This window comes from Phalacrocorax aristotelis, chromosome 5, assembly GCF_949628215.1.
Source record: "Phalacrocorax aristotelis chromosome 5, bGulAri2.1, whole genome shotgun sequence".
NCBI classification, from domain to species: Eukaryota; Metazoa; Chordata; class Aves; order Suliformes; family Phalacrocoracidae; genus Phalacrocorax; species Phalacrocorax aristotelis.
Window position 1 is genome coordinate 25,033,732 of NC_134280.1, and position 25,253 is coordinate 25,058,984.

The 25,253-nt window shown below is 39.8% G+C and overlaps 1 protein-coding gene across 7 annotated transcripts in view; it reads right to left on the reverse strand.

The window, feature by feature from the left end:
* The window catches only part of CHN1 (chimerin 1), a 106,973-nt gene that overhangs the window by 65,727 nt on the left and 15,993 nt on the right, over positions 1–25,253 (reverse strand). For 6 of the 7 annotated variants that reach the window (XM_075093503.1, XM_075093500.1, XM_075093497.1 and 3 more), the window contains exons 3-6: positions 18,117–18,155; positions 14,856–14,911; positions 4,672–4,703; positions 3,677–3,790 (exon numbers count right to left, since the gene is read on the reverse strand). In XM_075093503.1, the coding sequence (XP_074949604.1) occupies positions 3,677–3,790; positions 4,672–4,703; positions 14,856–14,911; positions 18,117–18,155 (241 nt within the window). Of the gene's footprint in view, positions 1–3,676; positions 3,791–4,671; positions 4,704–14,855; positions 14,912–18,116; positions 18,156–25,253 lie in introns of those variants that run through there. The other variant, XM_075093502.1, reaches the window with a different exon arrangement.

A 25,253-nucleotide genomic window follows, 5' to 3' on the forward strand; every position in this document is an offset into this window, starting at 1 on the left:
TTCCAGAAACATTAAATTGTTTAACAAGTGCAAATCTTCAGTGCAGAGCGAAGACAATCTGAGCATCTCTGGAAGATGCCCACTTAAGTACAGTCTAGAATGGAATAAGAAATGAGGACAGAGACAGAACAAGAGAGAACGTGGTTGGTTTTCCCCTGTAATATAATTCTCTGTGAGGTGATCTTTAGTAATTCCAGAAGAAAAATACTCCCTTTACAAAGTTGAGCTAAGGAACTGATAGATTAACCTCCATCAGATTTGTGGCATAGAGGATGATGCATTTACAAATAGAACGTTTGGGCAGTCATAGTAAGGATTCTGAGTTCCACCTTTAATTCTAGCTTGCTTTGTAGCCAAGGGGGGTTTTAGCATTTTTTCTAACTTCCAATTTAACTATGTTAGAAACTTTACCAACACAGCAGATACCTGATGATGAAGTTGATTAAATAAAGAAATCAATCAACAAACACCAGGATATCTTCCTTTTTGAATTCCAAGGATGAAGAGGATGCAATGCCTTCACTTAATTTAGTAATATCAAACCAAAATATTAGACAAAACAAAAATACAACTGGAACTAAATTCAAAATCACTTCACCAACGGCTGGTATGAATATATCATCAAGATTTTAGACATTGGCTACAATAGCTGGTGGAATCAAATGTAGTATTCAAATAGTTCCATGATGATTTGAGGAGTTGGCTGGTTTGTCCTCAGGACAAAACTTGAAAAGCTTGGATTTTCCATTGTAGATATGAAGACTGGAAATACTTCATTACAGAGAGATCACACCTTGCCACAGAAAGTGTTATGATCCTGTTTCACTAAACTGCTCTTCACGACTGGATGCACTGGGTTTTTCAGGATTCCCAGGCACGCTGACACAAATGCAGGAAGAAGACACCTGACAGAGCTGGGTGTGCTGAGCGTCTGTATTACTGAATTGCCTGCACTCCCAGCAGAAGAACCAGTTACTACAAGCCAGGAAACAGCCCCGTCTCAGTCTCCACAGCAGCTGAATCTACCCAGTGTTTCCACAAGACATTTAGGTCTCGATGAACTAGGATTTTGTGATGCAATTACACTTCATAGGTAGTTTCCAATTTGTCCTAATCACAACTGACAGACTGTCAAAGACAGACAAGTAATGCAACAAACATACACAGTGAGAGATAGATTGAGCAGATACACAGAAATACAGAGGGAACCAAGTATTTATGTCAGGCATCAGTGGGTACCCTCAAGCATCTAAATTTTACTCAACATTTTCCATTTGTTTTCCAAAGCATGTCTGAAAAACGATCAGAAAACATGGATATTCTATTTTATGTTTTGTCATTATGTTATTTATTGCAGGATTAAAGCACCTCTTCAGCATTGCTGGGTTACCTTTGTAAAATGCTGTGAAACCTGTTCCGTTTCTGTTTCTTTATATAAAACTAACAGCTGACTGAATTTTCTTTCCTCCCACACCTTCTAAAGGGTAAAACAAAGGTAAATAAGGAAAAGCAAAAATCATACGGAAGCGATTTTAAAGTTAACACGACTGCTTGAATGACAGAGTGGCACTTAAGGCTAGTATGAGAAGATCAAATTGATTCATACAGCTAGAAATAAAAGAGTGAAATTGGAGACCCTGAAGACAAAGTCCTCCATCAAATTTGGAAAGGTTTCACCCATACATACCACCCTACTGACAAGCTCCGTTTCTGGCCAATGGAGATGACATACAGAAATTCCTACTGGGATTATCTAAACTGCAGCAGAGCTACCTTTGCTGTCTGGCAGTGTAGTGACACAAACACAAATGATGGTCTCAAAAATGCTATAAATGACAGGTAAAATTAAGTAAACTCATCACAGCAAACTTCTCACAGTCAGGATGAATAGACAGAGCGCCGAAATTACTTAGTATTTAAGAGATGCTACAATGTCAGCAACACATTCAGTGGGAATATTGGCTAATGGGTATGTTCTACATATATAATTCCAGTGAGAGGAAAAATGGAAACTGCACAAAACTCTGCCTCCGGTTAATGGAAACACAGACTCCTGCTGCACTTCCTAGTTGAGAGAGAAAGAAATCCTAGTAAAATTCCCACGTGTGGAAGACAGTGCTGCAGTTCACAGAGAATTTTCACCTACGGTATGAGAGCAAAGACCCTCATTCGTATACTTTAAAGGCCAACAGCAAGACAACAGAGCATTACTTGCTATGGGATGGAAAGCAGCCACCGAGACTACTGCCCTTAATATACAAGTCATTCAGCTAGTACTTAAGTGTAATGAAATGGCTGCAACATGCTGCAGTTTCAGATTCTGAGGTGTTTTGTCAAATGCTGAATTTCCTCAAAATAAATCAATGATAACAGCTTTGCTATCATTTGAAGCTGTTTCCCAAATTGATCACCAACAGCTATCCATTCTCTTTTCTATTGGGTATAGAAATAGATTTTATTGCTTTCAAAGAGGTTTTCCAGTTTGAAAGAGGTACCATCAAACCTAGAAAAGACCCATCTTTGGATATGCTGGACTGGAGGAGCATTTGTAAAACAAGCTATATCAATACATCCTGCAAGATGCTCAGCACCTTCATCTTTCACAGCCTATAGGCCCTGTGCCTTCTGCACCATCAGAAGCAAGGGGCAGGAGTTCTTTGTCTTCAAGCCAGGTATTATGAAAACTGTTTTCTTTTTAGCTTTAAATTAATATTGCAAGAGCAGAAGTAGATGAAATGGAGTATTAGAATCTAATAAGCAACACTAATTTATTTGCACTGTTAATGCATGCCAGTGTAAATGTCAATAATGTTTCTGTTTAAATCGTATTACTAGAGAAACAAGTATCTCAGTAAAATACACTCTCCCCCAAAAGTAAACCAATTCATCACCACCTATTATTTCAAGATATTCTTATTTTAATTGTGATCTGGTGTTACCCATATAAAACTTTCAGTAACTGCATCTTCTCCTTCAATGTTTTCCTGTCCCATTTAGTTTTAAAGCATTGCTAATAATCACCATCTCCCATCTGAGTACCTAAGTGTACAAGCCAGGCCAAAATAACCTCCATTACCTTAGAAGTAATTAAACTATTTAAAACATACAACTATTTAAGTTATTTTTTATTTCGGTTTATTTATATCTGATCTACTTGCCAGAATTTTGCAAGGAAACAGATCTGCAAACCTTGTTAGCTAACAGGTGTTCAGAGAAGAAAACCTCTTGATTTGCCACCCCACAGAGGGACTAGAGAGAACGAATTGCTCTTCGGCAACAGCCAGCTTGCTAGTAAGTAACCCACACAGTAGATGTGTCAGATGAACTCATAAGATGCCTTTTATTTCTTGACTGCCTGCTCTCCCAACCTCTACATGGGGTCACATCTGTAACGCAGTGGGAAAAGGGCAAAATGAAGCAACACCAGCAAAAACACAATGGCTATTACCCTGATGGTGCAAATAATAAGGAATGTTAGCACTTCAGAAAGGGTTAGGGAAGGTTAAAGATACCAAGTCTTTAACTAGGGTAAAAAAGTACCAGTTCATTAAATGCTGACCATGATTTTTAAAAAAAAATTAAAACAATCACGAGGAAGTTTAAGCACTAAGGTCAACAACACAGTACAATCTTTTGAATATTTTATACATTTAAAAATGAAATATTAATTACCAACCTTAATGCCAAAGTGTAGGTTCCAGGTTGCCGTTGGCTTTCACGAATGAGATAGCTTCCCTCTGCAACACTTAATAATTGGTCCGCTTCCTCCCTTGAGATCATCCCATGGAATCTAAGGAACAAAGACTTTTGGAAACACATGCCTTTTCACTTTTAAATTACCTTTTCCTCTTCTTTTAAAAACCACCAGCCACAGTAAGTAAAAAAGAAACAAACATAAAAATGACTGATTTGCAGGAATCTACAGCTTAAATTAATCTCCCTTTCTGCCTCCATTTGAAGTCACTTTAAATGGTTTAGAAAGGCTTCTATGAAACAATATCTATGAAACAAGTATATTGCTGTTTAAATCTGTATCTATCAATTTAATATGTAGAAATAAATCCATTTTCTCCTGCTGGCTTCACATGTTTTATGCCCACGGCATGCAAGCCAACGTTTTGCAGCATTCAGGGATATTATAGCAACTTGCTAAAATCTTGGGGATTTCATATAATCTCAGTAATTAATGGTGTAATAACCTAGCAACACTACACATCTTTTACCAAAATAAACACGAGTAAGATCTACTTTGTTTCCCCACACTAAATCTAGCCATCTTTGCCTTAGCAGTCTGAAATAGAAGACACATATACACTCTACACTTATATTGCATTTGTGATCCAAATCTTTTTCTTCCTGCACACAAACACCTTTTGCAAAAGCCAACTGGAAGGAGAAGTAGACAGAGACAACCCTTTGGAAGTACAGAAACACGTTTTTCTGACTTAAGGTGGCAGTCAATGATATCCATATCCATCAGAAAATGCAGTTATAATTTTAGGCAGACAAAAGTGATAGTACTGCAGTAATAATCTGATGGCGAGCAAGACACGCTGCTGTAAAACACACAGAAGAAACAAAGGGCCCAGAGCAAACGCTTGCAACCTCTTCTGTAACTATTATCAACCAACATGTCCAGATAAACCACTTTCAGAGGTATATGTTACTTACTCTCTTCCATAATATTTGGGTCTGTTCTCTACCTAGAAGAAACAACAGAAACTGTAATGTTTCATAACAAGTGAACCCATACAGTAAGCATACTGTCCATAAAACAGTGTTAAAAATAGAAAGGGATATAATGTGAAAGTACAGACAAAAATAACCTACTATCCCAGGATTTTCCCTGTGGGTGGAATACAGGGAAACCAAAGATAGACCTTTGGGAAACACTGCACTTATGAGTGGCTTAAAACAGAATGAGAAAGTATTAGCTGCTTGGATCATGTCATCCTCAGGGCTCTGCTAATAGAAATTGATGGCCTTAAGTATTGCTTGTACAAAAAAAGGAAACAAAAGATTAATTTCATAGGTGTAAGTCTGCTATGTTCTTAAGCACACCAATCAGTGAAGCATCTATAAGACTCTTAAATTTACAAGTTATAAAGCCATTGGTGCCACCTCTGTGAGAAATTAAGCCACTACCATAACCCCTCAGAGCGAGTTCAAGTTGTAGATTAAATGATTATTAGCAAGTGCCTAAGTCCTGCACTCCTTGGCTTTGCTAAACAGTGTGTGCTGTGGTATCACGTAAAAGACCTCAACAACAGGTACGCTGTGTAACGCAAGTCCATCTGTGCTCTATAGAGACCATGCAGTCTAAAGGCCCACAACATGCAGAGGTGTCAGAATATAATTTGCCTGGTGTTTCAGACAAAGTAACTCATCTGCAATTGTCCAGGAAGTTCACAGACAAGTGAGGAACTGCAGACCTCCCTGAAATCAGCTCACAATCTAAATCACCTGGTTATCTCTCCTTGCTAAATTTAAAGGAGGAAACTCACAGTAAAATCACAGAATCACAGCTTGGAAGGGACCTCAGAGATCATCTAGTCCAACCTTTCTAGGAAAAGCACAGTCTAGACGAGATGGCCCAGCGCCCTGTCCAGATGACTCTTGAAGGTGTCCAACGTGGCCGAGTCAACCACTTCCCTGGGGAGATTATTCCAATGGTTGACTGTCCTCAGTGTGAAAAATTTTACTCTGGTGTCCAATCAGAATCTCCCGAAGAGCAACTTGTGTCCCTTCCCCCTTGGCCTCTCCTTGTAACTCCATGTAAAAAGGGAGTCTCCATCTTCTTTGTAGCTGCCCCTTAAATACTGGTACAGGGTGATGAGATCCCCTCTAAGCCTCCTTTTCTCAAGGCTGAACAAACCCAGCTCTCCCAGCCTATCCCCATATGGCAGGCTTCCCAGTCCTCTGATCATCTTGGTGGCCCTTCTCTGCACCCCTTCCAGCCTGTCCACAACTTTTTTGTATAGTGGGGACCAGAACTGTACACAGTACTCCAGGTGTGGCCTGACAAGTGCTGAGTAGAGCAGGATGATGACTTCTTGATCTCTGCTGGCGATGCCCTTTTTGATGTAACCCAGCATCCTGTTGGCCTTCTTGGCCGTAGCAGCACACTGTTTGCTCATGTTGAGCTTCTGTCCACCAGGACCCCCAGGTCCCTTTCCACAGAGCTGCTCTCCAGCCAGGTGGATCCCAGTCTGTGCTGCACTCCTGGATTATGTTTTCCCAGGTGCATGACCTTACACTTGCCCTTGTTGAACTTCATAAGGTTCTTGCTGGCCCACTCTTCCAGCATATCCAGATCTCCCTGCAGAGCAGCTCGCCCTTCTGGAGTGTCTACTTCCCCACTCAACTTGGTGTCATCTGCAAACTTCACCAGGCTACACTTGATCCCATTATCCAGATCACTTATAAAGATATTGAATAACATTGGGCCCAATATTGATCCCTGGGGGACTCCACTTGCGACAGGTTGCCAGTTTGAGAAAGAGTTATTTGCCACCACCCTTTGGGTGCGGCCTGTCAGCCAGTTCCCCACCCACTGCGCAGACCACTTGTCTAGGCCATAACGCATTAATTTCTCCAGGAGGAGACTGTGGGGGACTGTATCAAAGGCCTTGGAGAAGTCCAGGTAGACAATGTCCACTGCCCACCACATGTGAACCAGGCAAGTCACTTTGTCGTAGAAGGCCACCAGGTTTGTCAAGCACAATCTGCCCTTAGTGAAGCCACGTTGGCTTTTCCCAATCACGTGCTTCATTTGACTTGTGATGGCCCCCAGGAGGATTCGTTCCATAACTTTCCCTGGGATTGAAGTAAGGCTGATGGGCCTATAGTTACCCGGATCCTCCCTCGAGCCCTTCTTGTAGATAGGGGTAACATTTGCCTTCCTCCAGTCCTCTGGGACATCCCCCGCTCTCCACGACTTCTCGAAAATTATGGAGAGTGGCCTTGCAATGATGTCAGCCAGCTCTCTCAACACCCTCGGGTGGATGTCGTCAGGGCCCATTGATTTGTGGGGGTCAAGCTCCTGTAGTAATTCATATACTAACTTCCTTCACTGATGGTGGGTCGGTGTTTGGATCAACCTGGAATTTTGTTCCCAAAGCCTGGGACCCAGTAGTGTTGGTAAAGACAGAGGTGAAGAAGGTGTTGAGGACCTCTGCCTTTTCAGCATCATTGGTGATTGATTCTCCTTTTCCATTTAACAGTGGGCCTATGTTTTCCTTCTTTTTCTGCTTGTGGTTGACATACCTGAAGAAACCTTTCTTGTTATTTCTGACATCTACGGCCAGTTTCAATTCAAGCTGGGCTTTTGTTTTTCTAACTGCATCTCTGCATGCTCTGGCAATGCCCTTGTAGCTCTCAACGGATAATCCTCCACTTCTCCATCTCTGGTATGCTACTCTTTCGTATTTCAATAGACTCAGGAGTTTGTGGTTGAGCCAAGGGGGCCTCTTCCTCCACTTACTTCCCTTTCCTTTGTAGGAGATAAACTGGTTTTGTGCTTCCAATAGAGAGTTCTTGAAGAATTCCCAGCACTCACTAGCTCCTTTATCTTCCATGGAAGCTTCCCACAGGATCCCTCCCAACTGAGGCCTGAGCAAGCTGAAGTTTGCTCTTCTAAAATCCAGAACCCTTGTCTTAGAGCTGACCTTCAGCACACTCAGCAGGATCCCGAACTCTACAATGTTGTGGTCACTGCAGCCAAGGCTATCACTAATCGAGAGATTACAAAGCAGGCTTTCTCGGTTTGTGAATAGCAAGTCCAGCAGCGCCTCCTTCCTGGTTGGCACATCTAACATTTGTATCAGGAAGCAGTCCTCTATGCATTCCAGGAACTTGGTGGATGACATGTGAGCTGCCGTACTGTTCTTCCAGCAGATGTCTGGGTAGTTGAAGTCACCCATCAGGAACAGGTTCTTTTGGCCAGAAGCTTGCTTTACTGCCCCAAGTATCGCTTCATCGGCTTCATCATCGTGGTTAGGAGGTCGATAGCAGGTACCCATTGTGAGGTCCTGCTTGGAGATGACCCCTTTGACTTTAACCCAGAGGTATTCGATAGAGCAGTTGCAATCACCGTAGTTGACTTTGATACATTCAAGGTTTTCCTTAATGTAGAGTGCAACTCCTCCACCTCTTCTACCCTGCCTGTCCTTACGAAAGAGCCTGTAACCATCATGATCCCCCCAATTAAACATTATACAACCCGAACTACGAGACTATAAAGTGATCCAGCTGTAATACACCACAAAGTATTCACAGTGAACTGCCACTTCAGTTTCTTTTTCCCATCTTTTCAAAAAAAAAAAGCCTATTAAAATTAGTAATTCCCTCCAGTTATCTCAGTGGAGTATAAATAAAGATTTCAGATGTCCAAAAACAACAAAAAGTACATCCTGGTATACAGTCTAATAAAAACTTCTACATTCCCAGAAAATAAAAAGCTATTGTGATGGTTCATCAGTTTGAAAAAATCATTCCATCACTGAAAAGATTTATAATGTTCTAAAAGATTTCCTTTTCCTACAAAACAGCAAACAAAAGTTGACTAGTGAGATAACTGCTTTCAAAGGGCCTGAAGAGACTGGATCATTTCAAAACGGAAAAAAAGTGTTACATATTTTTTGGTAAATGTAGGCTATTTCTTCAATAGGAAGATAGCAACATGAATGGAGAAATGAAAACATTTTATTGTTGTTATTATAGAAACTTGCAACAATTCCTAACTAAAACCCTCAAGACAAAACACCAGTCTCAGGCAGTTGTTAAAAAAAGAATCCTGTCATGAATAAGACTTTTTCTGTCTGTCTATTGAGATCTTATATTTATCTCAGTGAATACAGTAAATTTATATGACAGAACTGGAAAATTTATATAGGCAAAAGCATTCAATTTCAGAAATGGATTAGTAATGTGACAGGACATCTTCAGAGTACTTGCAAATCCTAAGACAAATTATAATATTATACTCTGTGTGAAAAACATTTGAAAATGTGAACTGGCAGATGACTGGAGCAAAGCATCAGACAAAAGCTCTGCTGGACCTCCAGGCATTGTAGCTGGGTTTGCAGTTCATTTTGGTGGGTGATGAGTTAGAGAGGAAAATAACCGCTTCTGTTAACACTAAGTCCCTACTGATCAGTTTTGCCAACTTGCAAAAAGTTCAGTATAAATACTGATGTGTAACACCGTTGGCTTGTATAAGACTCAGTGCAACTGGAACCCAAATTCACCGAGTTTTACCACCTGGTTTTTGGTGGTTTGGGTTTTTTTATAACTTTCAAAATTTGTGATAATATTAGGGTTTTTTCTGACATCTAGATTGACTGCATACATTTAGACTCTAAAGCAACTCCATCAGAACTCAGCAGGGGCCTTCTAATTCTCTCAGAATTAGCAAGGCCACATATGCACTTAGTGCGGTCCATGTGAACTTACCAAAACACACAGATTACCTGTAAGCCAAATTTACCATGTAAGACAGTAAACACTGTTCTCCAGCTTTCTATAATGCTTCTGCAACTATCATGACACCAACTTTACTCATAGCAATTTAGGCATAAAAGGCGGTGTAGCATTTGCTCTTACTTTAGGTATCCTTAGCTGCACCAGAGCTAGAAGCAACATGCAGCTTTCTTGGTCTTTTGTCTCTGTCTGGACTTTCAAAGTTCCTGCCAGACTGTATTTCTACAAATTACAGTTGCAGGCACCCACGCATCCTCCAGTTGTGTGTGAGCACTGAAAGCCAAAACAGTTCAGTTTAGAAGCTTCATTACCCTAACTTTCACACTCAGTGAGCCTTAAGTTAAGGAGACAAAACCAAAATATCCATCTGGACTGGAACTAAAACCTACCTAAGAAAGGAAATACATTTTAAAATAAAATCAGAGCAGTAGCAAGAAAATGACAATTTTAACTAAAGCTGTTAGATGAAAATACAGTGTAATTATCCTCTGCAGAGTTTCTTTCTGAACTGGCAGTTATTTTGGACCGAAGTATCCCTGAGCATGAGTAAAGGTAGCCTTAACTACTTCATTTCTCTGTATCCAGCAAAGATCAGCTGAATCCTAAGTCTTTTGACTTCTCAGGACTCCTTATTTATGGGAAAAATTTCCTATTGCTGTTTGTTTAGACTGTGTTTGGCACAGTTTTAAAAATTGTGAGATATTTGTTTTCAATGTCCTATTTGTACTGCAGTGATGCAGAGGCCACAGGAAAGATTCAGGTGTCACTAGGATACCTGCAAGAAATACAAAGGTCAGCGAGATATCCACCATTGTTTTGTTCCTGATTTTTTTCAAACTGAGGGTGAAGCCAATGAAACCAAGTTTATGAACAGATAAACGGGGCAGACGCAGCAAGTACCTTATAGGAGCCATTCCTTTGGAAAAGAGCTTAGTTACCATGAAAGTTGGGAAGTCATTCTGGGTGAATATCATACAGATAAAGCCATCTTTGAGAACAGCTCTAACAAGGATGTGCATTATATATGCCCAGTCTATGCTGTTTCTTGACTACTCACAGAGGCCATTTTCACAAGACTACATAGAGATGCTGTTTAACTGGCTTGTTAAGTACTAGCACTGAATTAGGATGAAGCCTCATGTTAGGATGGAAAAGGCCAGTGATTTTAATTATCTCCATCATTTGTCTATTTGATATTTTTTCATACATAGTTATTTAAAATTCATCATGGAGTGCCTTCATATAGCAGTCAAGGATGCCCTAAATATGCCTGCATGCGCACAGGCACATGTGTGTATAGAAAAGATTACATGCACAACAAATACAAATTCCAGTATGGAAACATCAACTTTACAAGTGAACATAGAGAGTGTTAAAAGCCTTGGTTCTCCTGCACCTTCACAATAAAAAAATCCCAAATGAACGCAATGCTTTTTTTACCTCAGTGTAACTCCACTGTGTGTTGCTCTGATATGAGATTGGTGTAACAGAGCAGAAACTCAAATTATCTGTTTGAGAAGCATTTTGTGTTAAGTAGGTCATTCTGTTGATACACCTCTCAGTATCAGCACTGTACAACACGTGCCTTTGCACCTTAAAACAGAGGTTGGGTCTTTTTGCAGTGTGATTTCCAATTATTCTTTAACAAGTGCTTTTTCCCCTAATCATCACTCTTGCTTATGTCAACAAGTGGGATACAATAAGGCAAGAGGAGCAATTTACGTGCTAATACCATACCAAATTACACGTTGCTCCCTCCCACTGACCTCTCTGATGTTCTCTGGACCAAAATCCTCTTCCTAATATTTATGAATTTGCTTATACAGCTGAATAATTCAACCACTTAGGAAAAGATTCTGCTCCCCACTGACTCACACATGGCTAATAGAAACCCAGCTGAGAAAGAGCAGATCACAAAGCTCAACACTAGCAGAAGAGGCTGAGACCAGAGAGAAAGGTTAAGCACATTACTGCTTGCTGAATATATTTTCACTTCAAATATGGCTCAGCTGCATAAATTGCTCAATATTTATAATGAAAAACACTTATCTGTATTATAACAAATTAATGCAGAAGTAGGAAGATACACACTGATAATGTATTCTTTCATTTTTTCCTTTATTAGGTAAAAATAAGCTTCAAAGAGCTTTCTTTGGTAAGTGGACTCTTTAATGAGAAAATGTGTATTTAACATGTTCTGTTCTGCAGTTACATACCTGCAACTAACTGATTCTTTCATAGCTCTATTTTATTTAGTTCAATTCTCTCTGGTTTCTAAAATGTGCAGATTTTATTTCTCAGTTTCAACAACAATGTTTGTGGTGCAGAGACAGGTTTACTCTGCAGTTCAGGGGCTGGGATGAAGCTATTCTGAAACACAGAATGTCTCCTTTTTTGTTTCCTCTGGCACAGGGAAAGTTTTACACTTAGGTAAAGTTTGTCATATGTTATAATCTTGTTTTGAATAAATTCATAGAAATATATTATAGACACTAATGTGTTGCATTTCTTTCTTCAGTGACGACAGGACTTAGCAGAGTGTTTTGACTGCTTGTGGTACTTTCGCCAATCCCCCACTGACTCGAACAGACTACCTGTTCACAGAGTTACACCAGGAGGATCTTTCTGTGTAGGGATGCAGGAGACTCAGAAACTCTCCAAAGTACTTGGATGATTTGTTCCTGCAGGACACCACTCACCCACAGCAAATTTTCTTCCCTAAAACAGTCCAACATTTCAATTTGCCACATGTATAACAGCTAATAAAATTTCATAATTAACAGCATTAAAATTCAGTGATAACAAGGATGAGAAAATTACAGTGGTCAGTGTGATTCGTATCTGAGGAAGTTTTACACAGATGCTTTTATATTTGGCTGGCAAGAGTAGGTCTCTTGTTTGATTCTAAAGAGAAGGCAATCCTGATCTGATCAATAGCTGAAGGATTTCTAGCACTCCAGATGCAGGAGACATTTTTAATTTTCAGATACTGTATACACATTTATATCTCTGCTTATTTGACTGGATAGGCTAATAGTATTCTAGGAAATACTATGAAGGAGAACTTAGTAGAAAATTTGCTTGTGACTTCTTATCACCTTGGGCAAAAAGACCCCAAAGCACTTCTCTGCAGTCAAACAACCACGGGTTATAATGCCAACAGATCTTATTGAATATACTGTAGCCCTTTATCAATTTACAGTTTCTCCCTGACTACAGGGTACGTAGTCATTGTTCAGTCAACATGCAAAACAATTACAATTGTTATGTTACCTGCTGTAAGATTTCCTTAACTGTGCTGGTACTTTCCGACTCCTTACATTTCTATTATTGGGAATTCTTTTGTTTGCTTGGTGGTTGCTTTTTTTTTAAAGAAACCAAAATGTTTATATAAAAATGAAGGTTCTAATTCTGTAAGAATTAAAACATTCACAACTAAGGCTCTCAAAGCATCCAACTGAAGAAACTGAATTATTGTCGCTCATCACCACAACAGCCAGGCACCTTTATAAGCAAACGCTACAAGAAAGTCTGTCATTACATGAGGAAATCATAGCAGGGCTCTGAAATAAGACTCAGCAAATAAAAGACTACAGTGATTGTACAGGCATAGTGTCAGCACCTCAATGAACAGTGTCAGAAGGCTACAAAAATCCCTCATACATTTTACAATATGCATATATACATACACCAACACGCATACTAACACTTCTTCCACCAGTGAAATACTTTTGAGGAAAGGAAAGGAAAAACCAACTATTCAACAGCACTTAACAACAATAAGCACAATCCATTGGAGGCAGGGAGTAAAATACTTCACCATACCCAGGTGAGAACTCTGTACAATCCTGTATTATAAGACTAAGCTCCTACAAGACTTCAGATATTTTGTGTATTAATGTAATGAAAAACCCTGCCACAGGGGACATACAAATTAGAAGAGAACCTTCATAATAATGTTGCAATGGGAATACAAAACTGGGAAATCTCCCATTCTTTCCACAGCTCAGATCTTATCTTCTACAGATCTCGCCTTCAAATCTCCATCCTCCCTTATTTGATGTACATAAGATATCTGCACAACTACCTTGTACCCTCATCAACAATAGAAACACTGGTTAAAATGAAACTTTTTGCTACAATGTTTCTTGTAAAACTGATGTATTGTTCTCTCCTATAGCTATGTCTTGCTTAAGTGCAATCAGCTATAGCTATACCTTTTATAAAAATACAAATCTATGAAATTAACAAAGGAAAACAAAAGTGCTTCCACTAAATCTAATATTTCACTTCTGTTAAACCTCTACTTTTTATCTTAAAAATTGACAGACTACTTCACGGAATCACAATCGGGCATTTGAAAAGACGACAGAGAAATGCCTGTTTAATTCTGTAAAGTAATCCTCCTTGTGATCTAGACTGTAAGCTATTAATGCTCCTGACAGTGCTATGTCCCTCTGTATTTAATACTGCATCAAAGTGACTAACATATTTCAAAGATTCATTTCCTTTCTCTCAGCACATGATAAAAATGCTTAAGTTTTATTGCAGCAATGTAATAACTTTCAGTGGTTATTTCAGTAAGAGCTGTGTTTTGTAATACTGCTTAACAAGTCTAGCCTAACATTTCAGCATTTTTGAAATTGAAATTAATGCTTCCCAGGTTCCTAACTGAAGCTGAAAGAGAGATGCAGTTATGAGTAAAATCTTGCTGGCATGTATGTTTGGCATCAGTTAAACCCTCCAGCACCACAGCTCTGGAGAGGTGCTGCTCTGCTGGACGGCAGCTCAGGGCACAATAGTAATCTGAGGCCTGCCTCGATAACTGACCTGACGAGCAGGTGCTTCTGTATCACTGAATATCAATGGGATCTTGTTGTTACTGCCTGGATCCTTAAAATCTGTCGCTTTGCATAGCTTAGCTACTAGTATTAATGAGTCTTAAGTATTACAACTCAAATAACAGCACCAGGGGAAGTTTCAGTCCTCCCTCTGTGAGGTGTGTACAAACAGGTGCATAGTCCCCCTGTACAGCTCTGCTCCAGCTTATGTGAATTTCTGACCCAAAAAGGAGGAGAAAAGGCATGTTTCCATGTAAAATTAGGAAATTAAAAAAAAAACCCAAACCAACAAATCTTAGATTTGTATCTAAGAATCAAAAAGCAGTAAATGATTCTCAGGTATAGACATCATATTCAAAATGCTCTTTAATTCTATCTTTAGATCAAATGGGTTTCGAGGTACCAGTGCCCCCAAGACTACTTACTCTAATCACAGCATCAAGTGTCCCAAGGAGCCACTGTTTGGGTTGCACACCATTAAGTACCGACTTGGAAGTCCTGGACCCTCTGAAACTGAACCTTTATAATACTCACCTCACGAGTGCAGGTTATCCTTCTAGGATGGGGAGCTTCTTGTTGCAACTGATACACTGGGAGAAGGCAGAAGTTAAATTCTGATTAATACAGCATCATTGTATAAGTTAGGCATTTTAACATTAAATATTGCTATTTAAATAAAGATGACTTTCTGCAACGTTTAACACACAGATACATATATCAAGGTCTCAAAAATTACTTACAAGTGGTGAGAAGAAAGAATGTTGCTAGCCAAAATGGGATTATTATCTTTACAATTAATTGATCAAGTACTAGGGAGTAACTAGGTGAGACCAGTCAAGTTTCCATCAAGTAGATCAGAAAAGGAATCATGATAAATGCAAATTAAATTTTATTATATGTCAAATCAGGCTGCTGTCAGACTTTCTTCAGTAAGCAGATGGAGTCCCACCCTACTACGCTGGGCACATACTCAGTCCCCTGAAATACATCAAGACTTTACAAGAATCATTCAGAACTTTGCAGAATCAAACTCTCTGCTTTTGCCACTGCTCAGAGATGACCCTTCTGAACAAAGAGAAAAATGCCTTTGCATTTGCAGATCTGAAGACATGAGAAGTTGAGTAGTAAAGTAAAACAGTGAAGGACCAAATTATGACATGCATCTACTAATATCTTCCCTCACCTCCCCCTTTTTTTTTTTTTTAAAAAGTGTCGTCAAGCCAGCATAAATATTAGGAGCCAGTTGTAAATTTAATGATACTAATGTACAGACTTTCTAATAAAATACCAAAGGAGCGACTTTCAACTTCTATCCCAAAAAGAGTTTGGTTTGGCAAGTCACCTTCAAAATGAGGCTGTCAACACTAAGTTAGTATTTGAACAGTACTCTAGAACTGATAAAATAGACATTTGGAATTGTAATCTTTCAAAATTAAATTATGTTTCAAATCATTACTAACACCAAGGTCTATGATTTTTGCAAATTATGAAGAACAGCACAGTAGTATATAAAACAGTAATTTTCATTTCAAGCATAGCATGACCACAGATTTATTTTGCCAGCACAAGATTCCCCAGCTTCCACTGCAAAAAGTCATATTTCATGGCACTGGGCCTTGTCCATACCTAATTCTGAGAACTGTAGAGTCAAGTTCAAAGGAAAAACAAATTAAAAAAAAAATCACAGGGCAAATACGGACTTCTCTGAATTTCACAGAAGAGCAGTGGAGAGTCACAATCAGCACGCTCCATAGAAATTGGCTAAAAACTGAAACTGTTTCCCACCTTACTTCAAGCCAGGCTGAAAAGATATTCTGGAAGGAAATGCCTCTTCTCCAAAGGCAGTACCTTTCCCCTCTTCCAGTCAGAAGCACAGCAGGTAGACTAGTTAAGTTAAAAAACAGGATGCCTATTCCTCCTCCTCTAATTGATGTACGCAATTCAAACTGTTCTACACCAGTTTCCTTGCTGTATTTATTGCCAAGAAAGTCAAACAAGACATTCCTTTTCATCGATCATGAGACAGAAATATAACCAAACTCCATGACTCTGTGCTTAATTCTGAACCATAGGAAGGTTCACCATGGCAAACCAAGACGGTGAAGTGGGTCCACATACATTTGAACGCACCCAAGCCTTCAGCTCCTGGCCAGCTGCCAATGAAGATTTGGTATTAGAGCGGTTGAACCCCCCCTGTTATAGATTATGGCATGGAATACACTGAACAAAGAGGCAGTGTTCCCTGAGTTCACAGAAGGTACAGAGCTGTGATTCACTGTTATTGCCTACAACCAGGAGCAAAATACACAGACCTCGGTAACAAGTATTGCAATCACAACTAATGATGTTTAATACCAAGGAGCTAAGTGTCTCAGTTTTATCTTTTAGCCCTCTGCTGCAAGAAAAAAAAAAAACTTGTTGAAATAATTTTGTGTGCAAATTCTTTAAGTGTCTGACTTGGCATATGACAAGCTACTGGCACAGTAAATGATGATTCAAAAGACACAGACAGGCTTTGCCACCAGATTCATAAACAGACCAACGTCCCAGCCATCACAACTACACGATAGCAATTGCATATGTTGGCAATTATTAAAAACAGTTCAAAGTCATCCATCAAAGAAAAGATTGAAGATTGACAAATTAAAATTCTTCAGCCTTCTTTTTTTTTAGACTTATTGTCTTTCTGTTTTCTTCAGTTAACACAATTGTATTTTAAGAGACCCTGGCATTCCTGGACTGTTAAGGCATATGCAGTTCTGCCATAATTTTTACTACAAATTTCACAAAATCTGACTATGTACTTACAGCCTAAGCTCTTTGAAATTTCTTACATGTTCTCATTTACAAAAGTAATCTAATGCTCATATTGCATAGAAGATCTTGACTATGTAACTCATGATGACTTTTAACAACTCAAAAAATGGAAATCAAACCCAAACAACAAGGGTGATTTATGAGTTTTAAGGCCTAACCGTGATTTTTGAATGCATCAGGTTGACAATGGCAGGGACAGAACAGAAACAACTGACCTTTCTGAGCCATTAACGGAACACTGGTCTAGGTGACAGAAAACCTGTTTTTCCAGTGCTCACATAATTCTACTATATACACACACTTTAGCTGACAAAAACAGTTTAATCTGCTTTCTTACAGTTACTCTCTTTCTAACCCTTGTCTTCACCAAGCCTTTAAGACCAACCCAAAATCTCCGATTGTAAAGATTCTCCCACTTCCTCTGAGCTAGGGCACTCACATCGAAGAGCTGCAGAGCCCAGGCAGGCAGACTGGTAGGAAACCAGGCTTTTCTAGTCAGGGCTTCAAAAACCTGTTTGTGATTTGTCACACCAGGCCAAACAAATGCTCTCATTTTACTACGTCAGCAAATTCTGGAGGAAAACTATTTTGAGGTTTAAACAGCTCAAATCTCAACTCTAGTGATGCAAGGTACTAGAGCACAGGAGCCCTAAAAGTTTGCAGGTGATACCAACTTCAAGGCACAAATGGAGTTTATGGAAGCTCCAGTCTGGGCTGCCAAACCAATATAAGCCAGACCCAAACAAGAGTGGGACCACTGACGTTAGTAAGGTGCCGAGAATCTACCCCTCCAAATAATCTGCATTCACTTGTCCTTGAGGATCAATGACTGTACCTATCTCTAAACAGTAATGAACACATTGATGCTTCTTAAACTCACATTCTGATGAAAAGAAAAAATAGTCTTTTAAAGCACCCAGTTGAAACTTTTTTGCTCCGACTTGGGGGAAAAAAAAACAAAACCGTTGAGATACTTACAGTAAGATTTCCAAACAGGTGGTCTGTATTCATCAGTATCTGAAAGAAAAATGACAAATCTTAATGTTGTGTTTGAAATATTTTAACACAGAAATAATCCTGTGGAAGCATTTGCAGATTTATTAAGATAAATATTGCATCTAGGATATAAAAGTATTTTTTACTATCAGAATATAGAACAACCTGGTAAAAGTTCCCCCTCTTAATTTAAACTGAAAATATGAAAAGGTATCTTCTTTAGCCAACTAGAATAAAAACTATAAAAATACATTTGCAAAATGGCAAACATGCAGATCAGAAGACAAAATACTGGGGGGATGGAAATGCATATTATTTTACTGTGTATATATCTGTAAGTTCCCCTTAAAATTACACCAGAAAGATTTTTTTTAATCTCAATTTATACTCCAGTAAATCAGTTTTCATTCAATTTATTCCTGTCATTAGCTTCTTCCTCTTCTGGATAGCAATTAACAACTCCTAAAATAAAATCAGATTATATAAGTACTATTAAATATTTTGCAATTGAGTACAAGCTCTACTTGGAAGCAGTCAGTATGTATTAAAAGTACCAGTGTATTTCTAATCCCAAATTTTAATTCTCAAAATGAAAAAAAAAAAAAAATCCAGTGTATTCTGTTTCCCTTATGACTTGCTGACAACTGATCTGACATTGCTGACATTTTGAGCTCAGGGCTCTGTTGTAAACTTTGTCTCTGATCTGCTGTTTTACCACTCTGGCCAGCTTCAGTTCTGATGCTACAAGGTACTGAGCCTTTCTGCAAGATGCTCTGCTTATCTGCCTTGGAGCTGGTGGGAGTTACTCAGTACTCATTCACCACAGGGCCACAAGTTGAGACAACACTGTAGTCAGTCTTGCTGTTTGAAGCCTCTTCTTATGCTAGCATTTGATTCTGCACTCAGTTTGCAATTGTTTGCTCCCTGGAACTACCGGCTGCATCCAGCAAACCCCTAACTTTCAGATTTTGTTATGAGGTTATGTAAAGATCAAGCAATCTGGGAACCTGTTGCTTGGATTTTCGCCTGGGTGACATCTCTGCTTGAAAGTCCTTAAGGCCTCCAAAACTAAGCCTGAAGCTGGGAAAGGATTTTGTTTTGCCTCCTCTTATTAGAAGCAATTTGCCCTCTTCAGATACTTGCTTTAGTCCATCTCTCCCACCTACAGTCATGTCAAAATATCTCTAAACTAGAGCTTAGTGGAATGAGCTATTTTCCAGTTTAATTGGCACAGATTTGCCCAGACCCACCCAGAACACTCTCTGCCCTGCCTGAGCTACCATTTTGCTTAATTTTTTACCCTGTGTTTTAGTGTTACACGTGAAAGGCTGCAGTCCTCATGGACTACCTCGGTGGTAGTGTGTGTTATAAATACAATTAATTATGACTTTATTATTAAGGCAGCACTTAGTCAAACTGCCATCCCCCAGAATATGATGGCTTTTAACCTTGGGACAGTCCTGCAGATGCACTACCACGTCCCGGGGATCGGCCAGAGCACCCTGCAGCTACACAGAGGCCTTCAGCGGCCCACACTATGCTACGACAGTGAAAGAAAACCAGCAGCAACAAATGCAGCCATAGTTATTCATTCCTACTTTGATACCTTCAATTAAGGCAGTGCAAGTCGATTCATTCCAGAAGCATTGTAACATGATCCCTTAGCACTGCAATGTCACATGGAAAAAGGGCAAAACTTGTAAAATGGGTTTAGTCCCAGAAGACGATTCTTACCCCACTAACTGAATTTTCTTTTGCTGTAGTCTTTTTTTGGCAATATGTGCACCAGTTGGATTTACAAATAAATAATTTAAGTACAGGAAAACATGCACTGTATTTGTAAAATATGAGCTGACTGTTATGAAAATACAAATATCTTGGCAGTCTAACCTATACTTGCTTGCACTCGCGCTGTATAATTGTTACGGCTAAGGGCAGCATGATTATAAAACTGAAAAGCAACAATATTTGTGCCAAACAAAAAACCCCAAACCTTGTTAAAATCAGGCAAGAACAGCAGTAACTTTCATACAACAAACACCTAACATTCAGAAACTGGAAGGAATGATTTATGTTATGCAGCTGTGCACAAGGATTTTGTTAGAAAAATCTGTCGGTGAGCTTTACTGCCTTTACAGTGTGAGAATACCCTCCGGCCATCCCACGTGAGGTAATGAAAAAACAAAAGGTCATTTCCATTGTGATTTAAAAAAAAGTTATCTGATATAAAATACTGTAGCAGCAAGTACAGCACAGTAACAACAGTGAAGCAGAGGGTCTGTAGTGTTTGTTTCTGTGCAAAAAATGTTTCTATTACTAAAACCACCTCACTACACAAAGATGAAATGGAATAAGTATAAACATCAGACCTATCTGTTAGTTACCCATTTTTAAAGATTAATGAATGTAGTCCCATTTAACACATCATCAGTATTTTGAGATGCGTTACTAGGAAAAGGGCTTGATTTTCAGATAGTGCAGGCTTCACATACAGCATCTCCAATTAGGCATCCAAAGTACCCGGAAAGCACTTTAAGGCATGATAAAAAACCCACAAAAAATGATGAACCCAAAATACATTTTCTCACTAATGCTGCACCGCTTTAATTAACACAATAAACTCTACACTGTCAGTTCTCAGATTTTTCTACAGCTCCCATCAGCACAGTATCTCAGCTCTGCTAAATGTTTCTGCGATAAAATAGAATAGTTTTCTACAAGCTGTGCATCATGTTTTATCGTAACTGTATTTTCTGCCTTAAGTGAGATGCAATTCAGCTTAAAGCTGCTCTTCTCCAATGGTCTAGAGCACTACAGAAAACATAAATGCATAAACTGATGCTACCAGCTCTGTCCAGATGTGATCTGACCAGCACTGGTGAGACTTTTGCCAGCATGAGGTCACTCTCTCCAGCAAGGACATTTTAGATCAGGCACACAGTCCATGTACATAAATTACAGTTTCAAACTGAGACCAGTTTCAAGCTGACAGATGCTGGTGCTGAATAGTCTTCCTAACCTATGAAAGTAAAAATGTGTGATAGTTTCCCATTATCCCAAACAAGGACAAGTTTTTTTAATTCTTCAGAATTTTGCTCTGATTAGAGGGGTATAAGATTTTATTTTTACATAGTATAATGGAACTTCTTCAAATTCTCTACCCTGAATCCATACTGATATCTAATCATTTTCCAGCCTGAAATAGATCAGAAAAGAAACAGCTGTCTGCCCAAAGTCTGTACTTTCAAGCTCCTAAATAGACCTGTCACAGTATAAATATGTATGTATGTGTAAAGAAAAGAGTATCTTAAACTGATGCATCACTTGAAATCCCACTGAGACCCAAAGCTATAAGCAGTGTTAAGGGATGAGGGGAAACACTGCTGCAGGACACATGAAAATACATTTACAGTCCTTTACCCTGTAGAATCAGTTTTTACTCTTGAGCCCATAGCAAAATCAAACTTGTCTTTGAAGTAAGCATCTTATCACAGACCCGTAACAGCTGGCATCTCTAATTCAGGCATGGATCTACATTTCTTACATACTCTGCATGACAGGTTATGTGTGTGTCTGTTTCTCCAAGGGCAAGGGTTTGCCAGCCCACCTCTCTCTCTCTCTCCAATGGACAAGGACAGAAGTGATCCCTAACTATTTCTTAAACAATTCTCAGCGCTTTCTTGTCATCATCTTCTTTCCTCTCCTCCTCTCTTTTCCAGGACTTTGCCTTCCTCCAGTGTTAGCAATCTTCATCTGCATACAGGACATCTCCCCTCATCCTTGAGCAATACTTAGATTTGTTCCCATCTGCTTTCCTGCTAAGACTCACCTATCCAGCCCACTCTATCTGCTCAGCACCTCATTCTCAAGCCATCTCATCTCTACCCAAGGCTTCCTTGAAATTTGCCTAAATGTAGAGAAAACAGAGGCAGAAAAGCCCAGAACAGCACAACAGGCAGGTTCTGGCAACAGCCCTTTTACAAGCAGAAATGTCACAGTGGGGCAGGAACACTGCTTTCCGGGCCCAGCGTGTCCCTCCTTTAAGCACATAAGCTGATGAAAGAAAAAGGAAACTATGCATTTTGGGCATGAATCATCTGCAATTACGAAGTGAAAAGCACATAGTGATTGTCAGAAATACACGCTTGCACAGAAAAGGGCTTCTGCCAATAGAATACAGCCATTTAGAAGTTCATATACAAACACAAATGCTAGGAGAGCATCTCAGATTTTTCCATAAATCCAAAAGTGACTAATTGTGACATTAGAAGGTAGCATTTCCCTTTGTTATTTTCCTTCTTTCTTACCCACTTCCATTTTAACCCTTATATAAATCTGGACAACTGTAGTACTTTCAGAGTGTACATTTTAACTGCAGATATGAAAACTGTTACTATTGCCTCAAACTGTTTAGACTGCTTGTCTCTGTGTATTCCTTTTATAGAAAGAATAAAAATGTTTACCTCTGCCTGAAATGGTTCTTTCTTTCTCCCCACTGAAGATCACCCAGCTCTAGGGTAGAGCAGCACCAGCTTAACTACACATGGTCACCCCATAAAGCAATTTAGGACTTACTGTGAGGTTTCCTGCAGAGAACTCAGTTTTATTTTTCTTTTACTATCATTCCCTGCAGCATGGTGGTCTGTAACATCATGCCGGAGATTAGTTTAATGCTGTCTGGGAGGAAATAATCACCTATCTGCTGACATAGCAGCTGTTGCCCCGAACTTCGAATTTATTTGCCAATATCCCTACTGAACACAGGTGAGACCTCAGGTGGTGACCCTTGTGGAAGAGACCAGTTCTTAGCCATATGGACCAAACATCAACACGATCAGGAGAAGAAAATCCAATTTCATGTTTTCTGAACTAATCTATGACCAAGGAACAGTGTAAGTCACAAATATGAAAAGATGAAAGAAAGCATAAAACATTTTTCTGTAAGCTACAGCCTAGGCCCTAACCAGTAAGCATTAACAACATGTGCTTTAAGATTATAATTTTGCTTTGTTTGGCAGCAGCATACATCAAAATTTAACTCCTGGAGAGATGCATGACCAGCAGACGTGGCCATTTGCTGACTCATACAACAGACTCTGTTTTGTGCCCAAAAAACAACTTCTAGAAAATCCCTCCTCAGCCTCAAAATCTTGCTTGTTAGCACCTTCTCTATGCCCAAAGGATGCACATAAAATCACTCGACTTGCAGAAATAATGCCATAATTTATTTGCTGGTGAGATTCTTAAGCCACAAAAACAGCACAGTTGAACAGAAAATGTCATTTCAACTCTGTTTTTCAGAGACCAAGTGCCAACAGCATTTCAGAAACTAAGCTCAAGCCATCGTGAAACATTTTAAGCAGCAGCCAAGCAGGCCCTAGCAGTTAGGGCTTTTATGCACTCCAACCAAAATAAAACTCAAACAGCATTAAGGTAATTAAGGGATGAATACAGCCACCGCCCGAGGCAGCAGTAGCAAAACAGATGGGCTACAATACTATGGTTCCAGGGTAAATACGAGAAGCTGATCACTGGCTCCAGCAGCACCCAGCAGTGCTGGAAGCATTCTGCAAAAGTCCCCGTGCTCCCGATGGCAGGAGGAAGGGAATGTGATGGCAGGTGGCTCCCGGAGAGGGGGCAGCAGGGCAGAGGGTGCAGAGAATGGCCAAAATATTCCTGTCTATTGCACGTGTACTGAAGAAGGAAGGGCGCACACCAAAGGTCCTTTTTCACTCCTAAACAAGACCTCGGGATCCACGTTTTTTTTCCCCACAAAGCTTCTCTCCACTCCTCTGCTATCAGCAGCTGGAAAGGTAAGCAACGGTCTATAATGGGGTGGCAGGCAAAGGCAGAGTCTTGATGCAAAGAGCAAGAAGTGCTGTACCTGCCCGTCACACAAGGTCCTGCAGAAACCAACCCATCCCTGCCCTTGCAAGCAGGGCATCACACACACTGCCACCAAAGGCTGCAGAGAAGTTCATTTAGGCCAGTGCTTGGTAAACAAGAGCTAAAGCCGTGGTCAACCTTTCCTGCCTTGCATGACATGTTTTCTTAGGAACAAACACTTCTTCAGCATTTGGTTCCTCCACATGAATATAAAAAGTGAAATGATCCTCTATCTCAGTCTTGTCCTGTCTTCGCCTTTCCATTGCACAGGGGTAACAAATTATTTCTGACCAAAATACCTCGCACAGGCTTACACCACGCTTTTTAAGAGCTCTCAAGCAACTTTTTTGGTATATTCCCTTTCTCTTAAATGAAAACTATTATACTGTTATTTTACAAAAAATGCTGGGGTTTAAAGGTAACCGAATAAATAATGTTAATCCAAATGTAATGTTGCTCTATTAATCCCTAAAAACAAAGACATTAATGACAAGAACCTGATGGCACACATGGCCTGGGCCCATGTGGAAAACATGCAGGGTTTCACAACTACGGCATAAAATTTCTTTCGTTTATGGGAAGATCCCTGCAGGGGTAAGAACACCCCAGGCAGTGAGCACCACACTCTCCCAATTCCCAAATATACAATGTACTATATGACACTCAGCAACAATGACTGATACTTCTAGCCTGTTATTGAGTCTTTGATGCTACTTTAATGTTATCCTTGGCACATGATTTCCTTTGAACTAAGAAAAAGAAAAAAGCTTTGAAAACTTTTAGACATGTCAAGGCTCTTCCTCAGGTAGGCAGTCACCATTACTGTAAGGAGCTTCAGTGCAAAAACTTCCAAATAAACCACCACCTATTTTCTCCACCTTCTCCTGGTGCAGAAAAGATGCCAGAGAGGCATTCATTTTAACATGCAGGCAGATGTGATGGCTCGGCATGCAGCCCAGCTGCGTGTGGACAGCTAAACCTCCCAGTGGAGAATCCCCGACTCCAAGCCTGCTGTGCTGCGACACAACCCACTCCAATGGGGAGCTGAATGGGGCAGCTCTTACATGTTAAGCTAAAGCCCAGTCTGATCACAGAAACAAATGGCCTCTAGATTGAAGAAAGGGCTGTTGCCATCCTATGCAGTTCACCTCCTGCCAGGGGACAGCAGCTGGCAGGCAGAGGTTACAGGCAGCCAGCTCAACCCCACCCAACTGTTTCCAGGCCAGGCCTGGA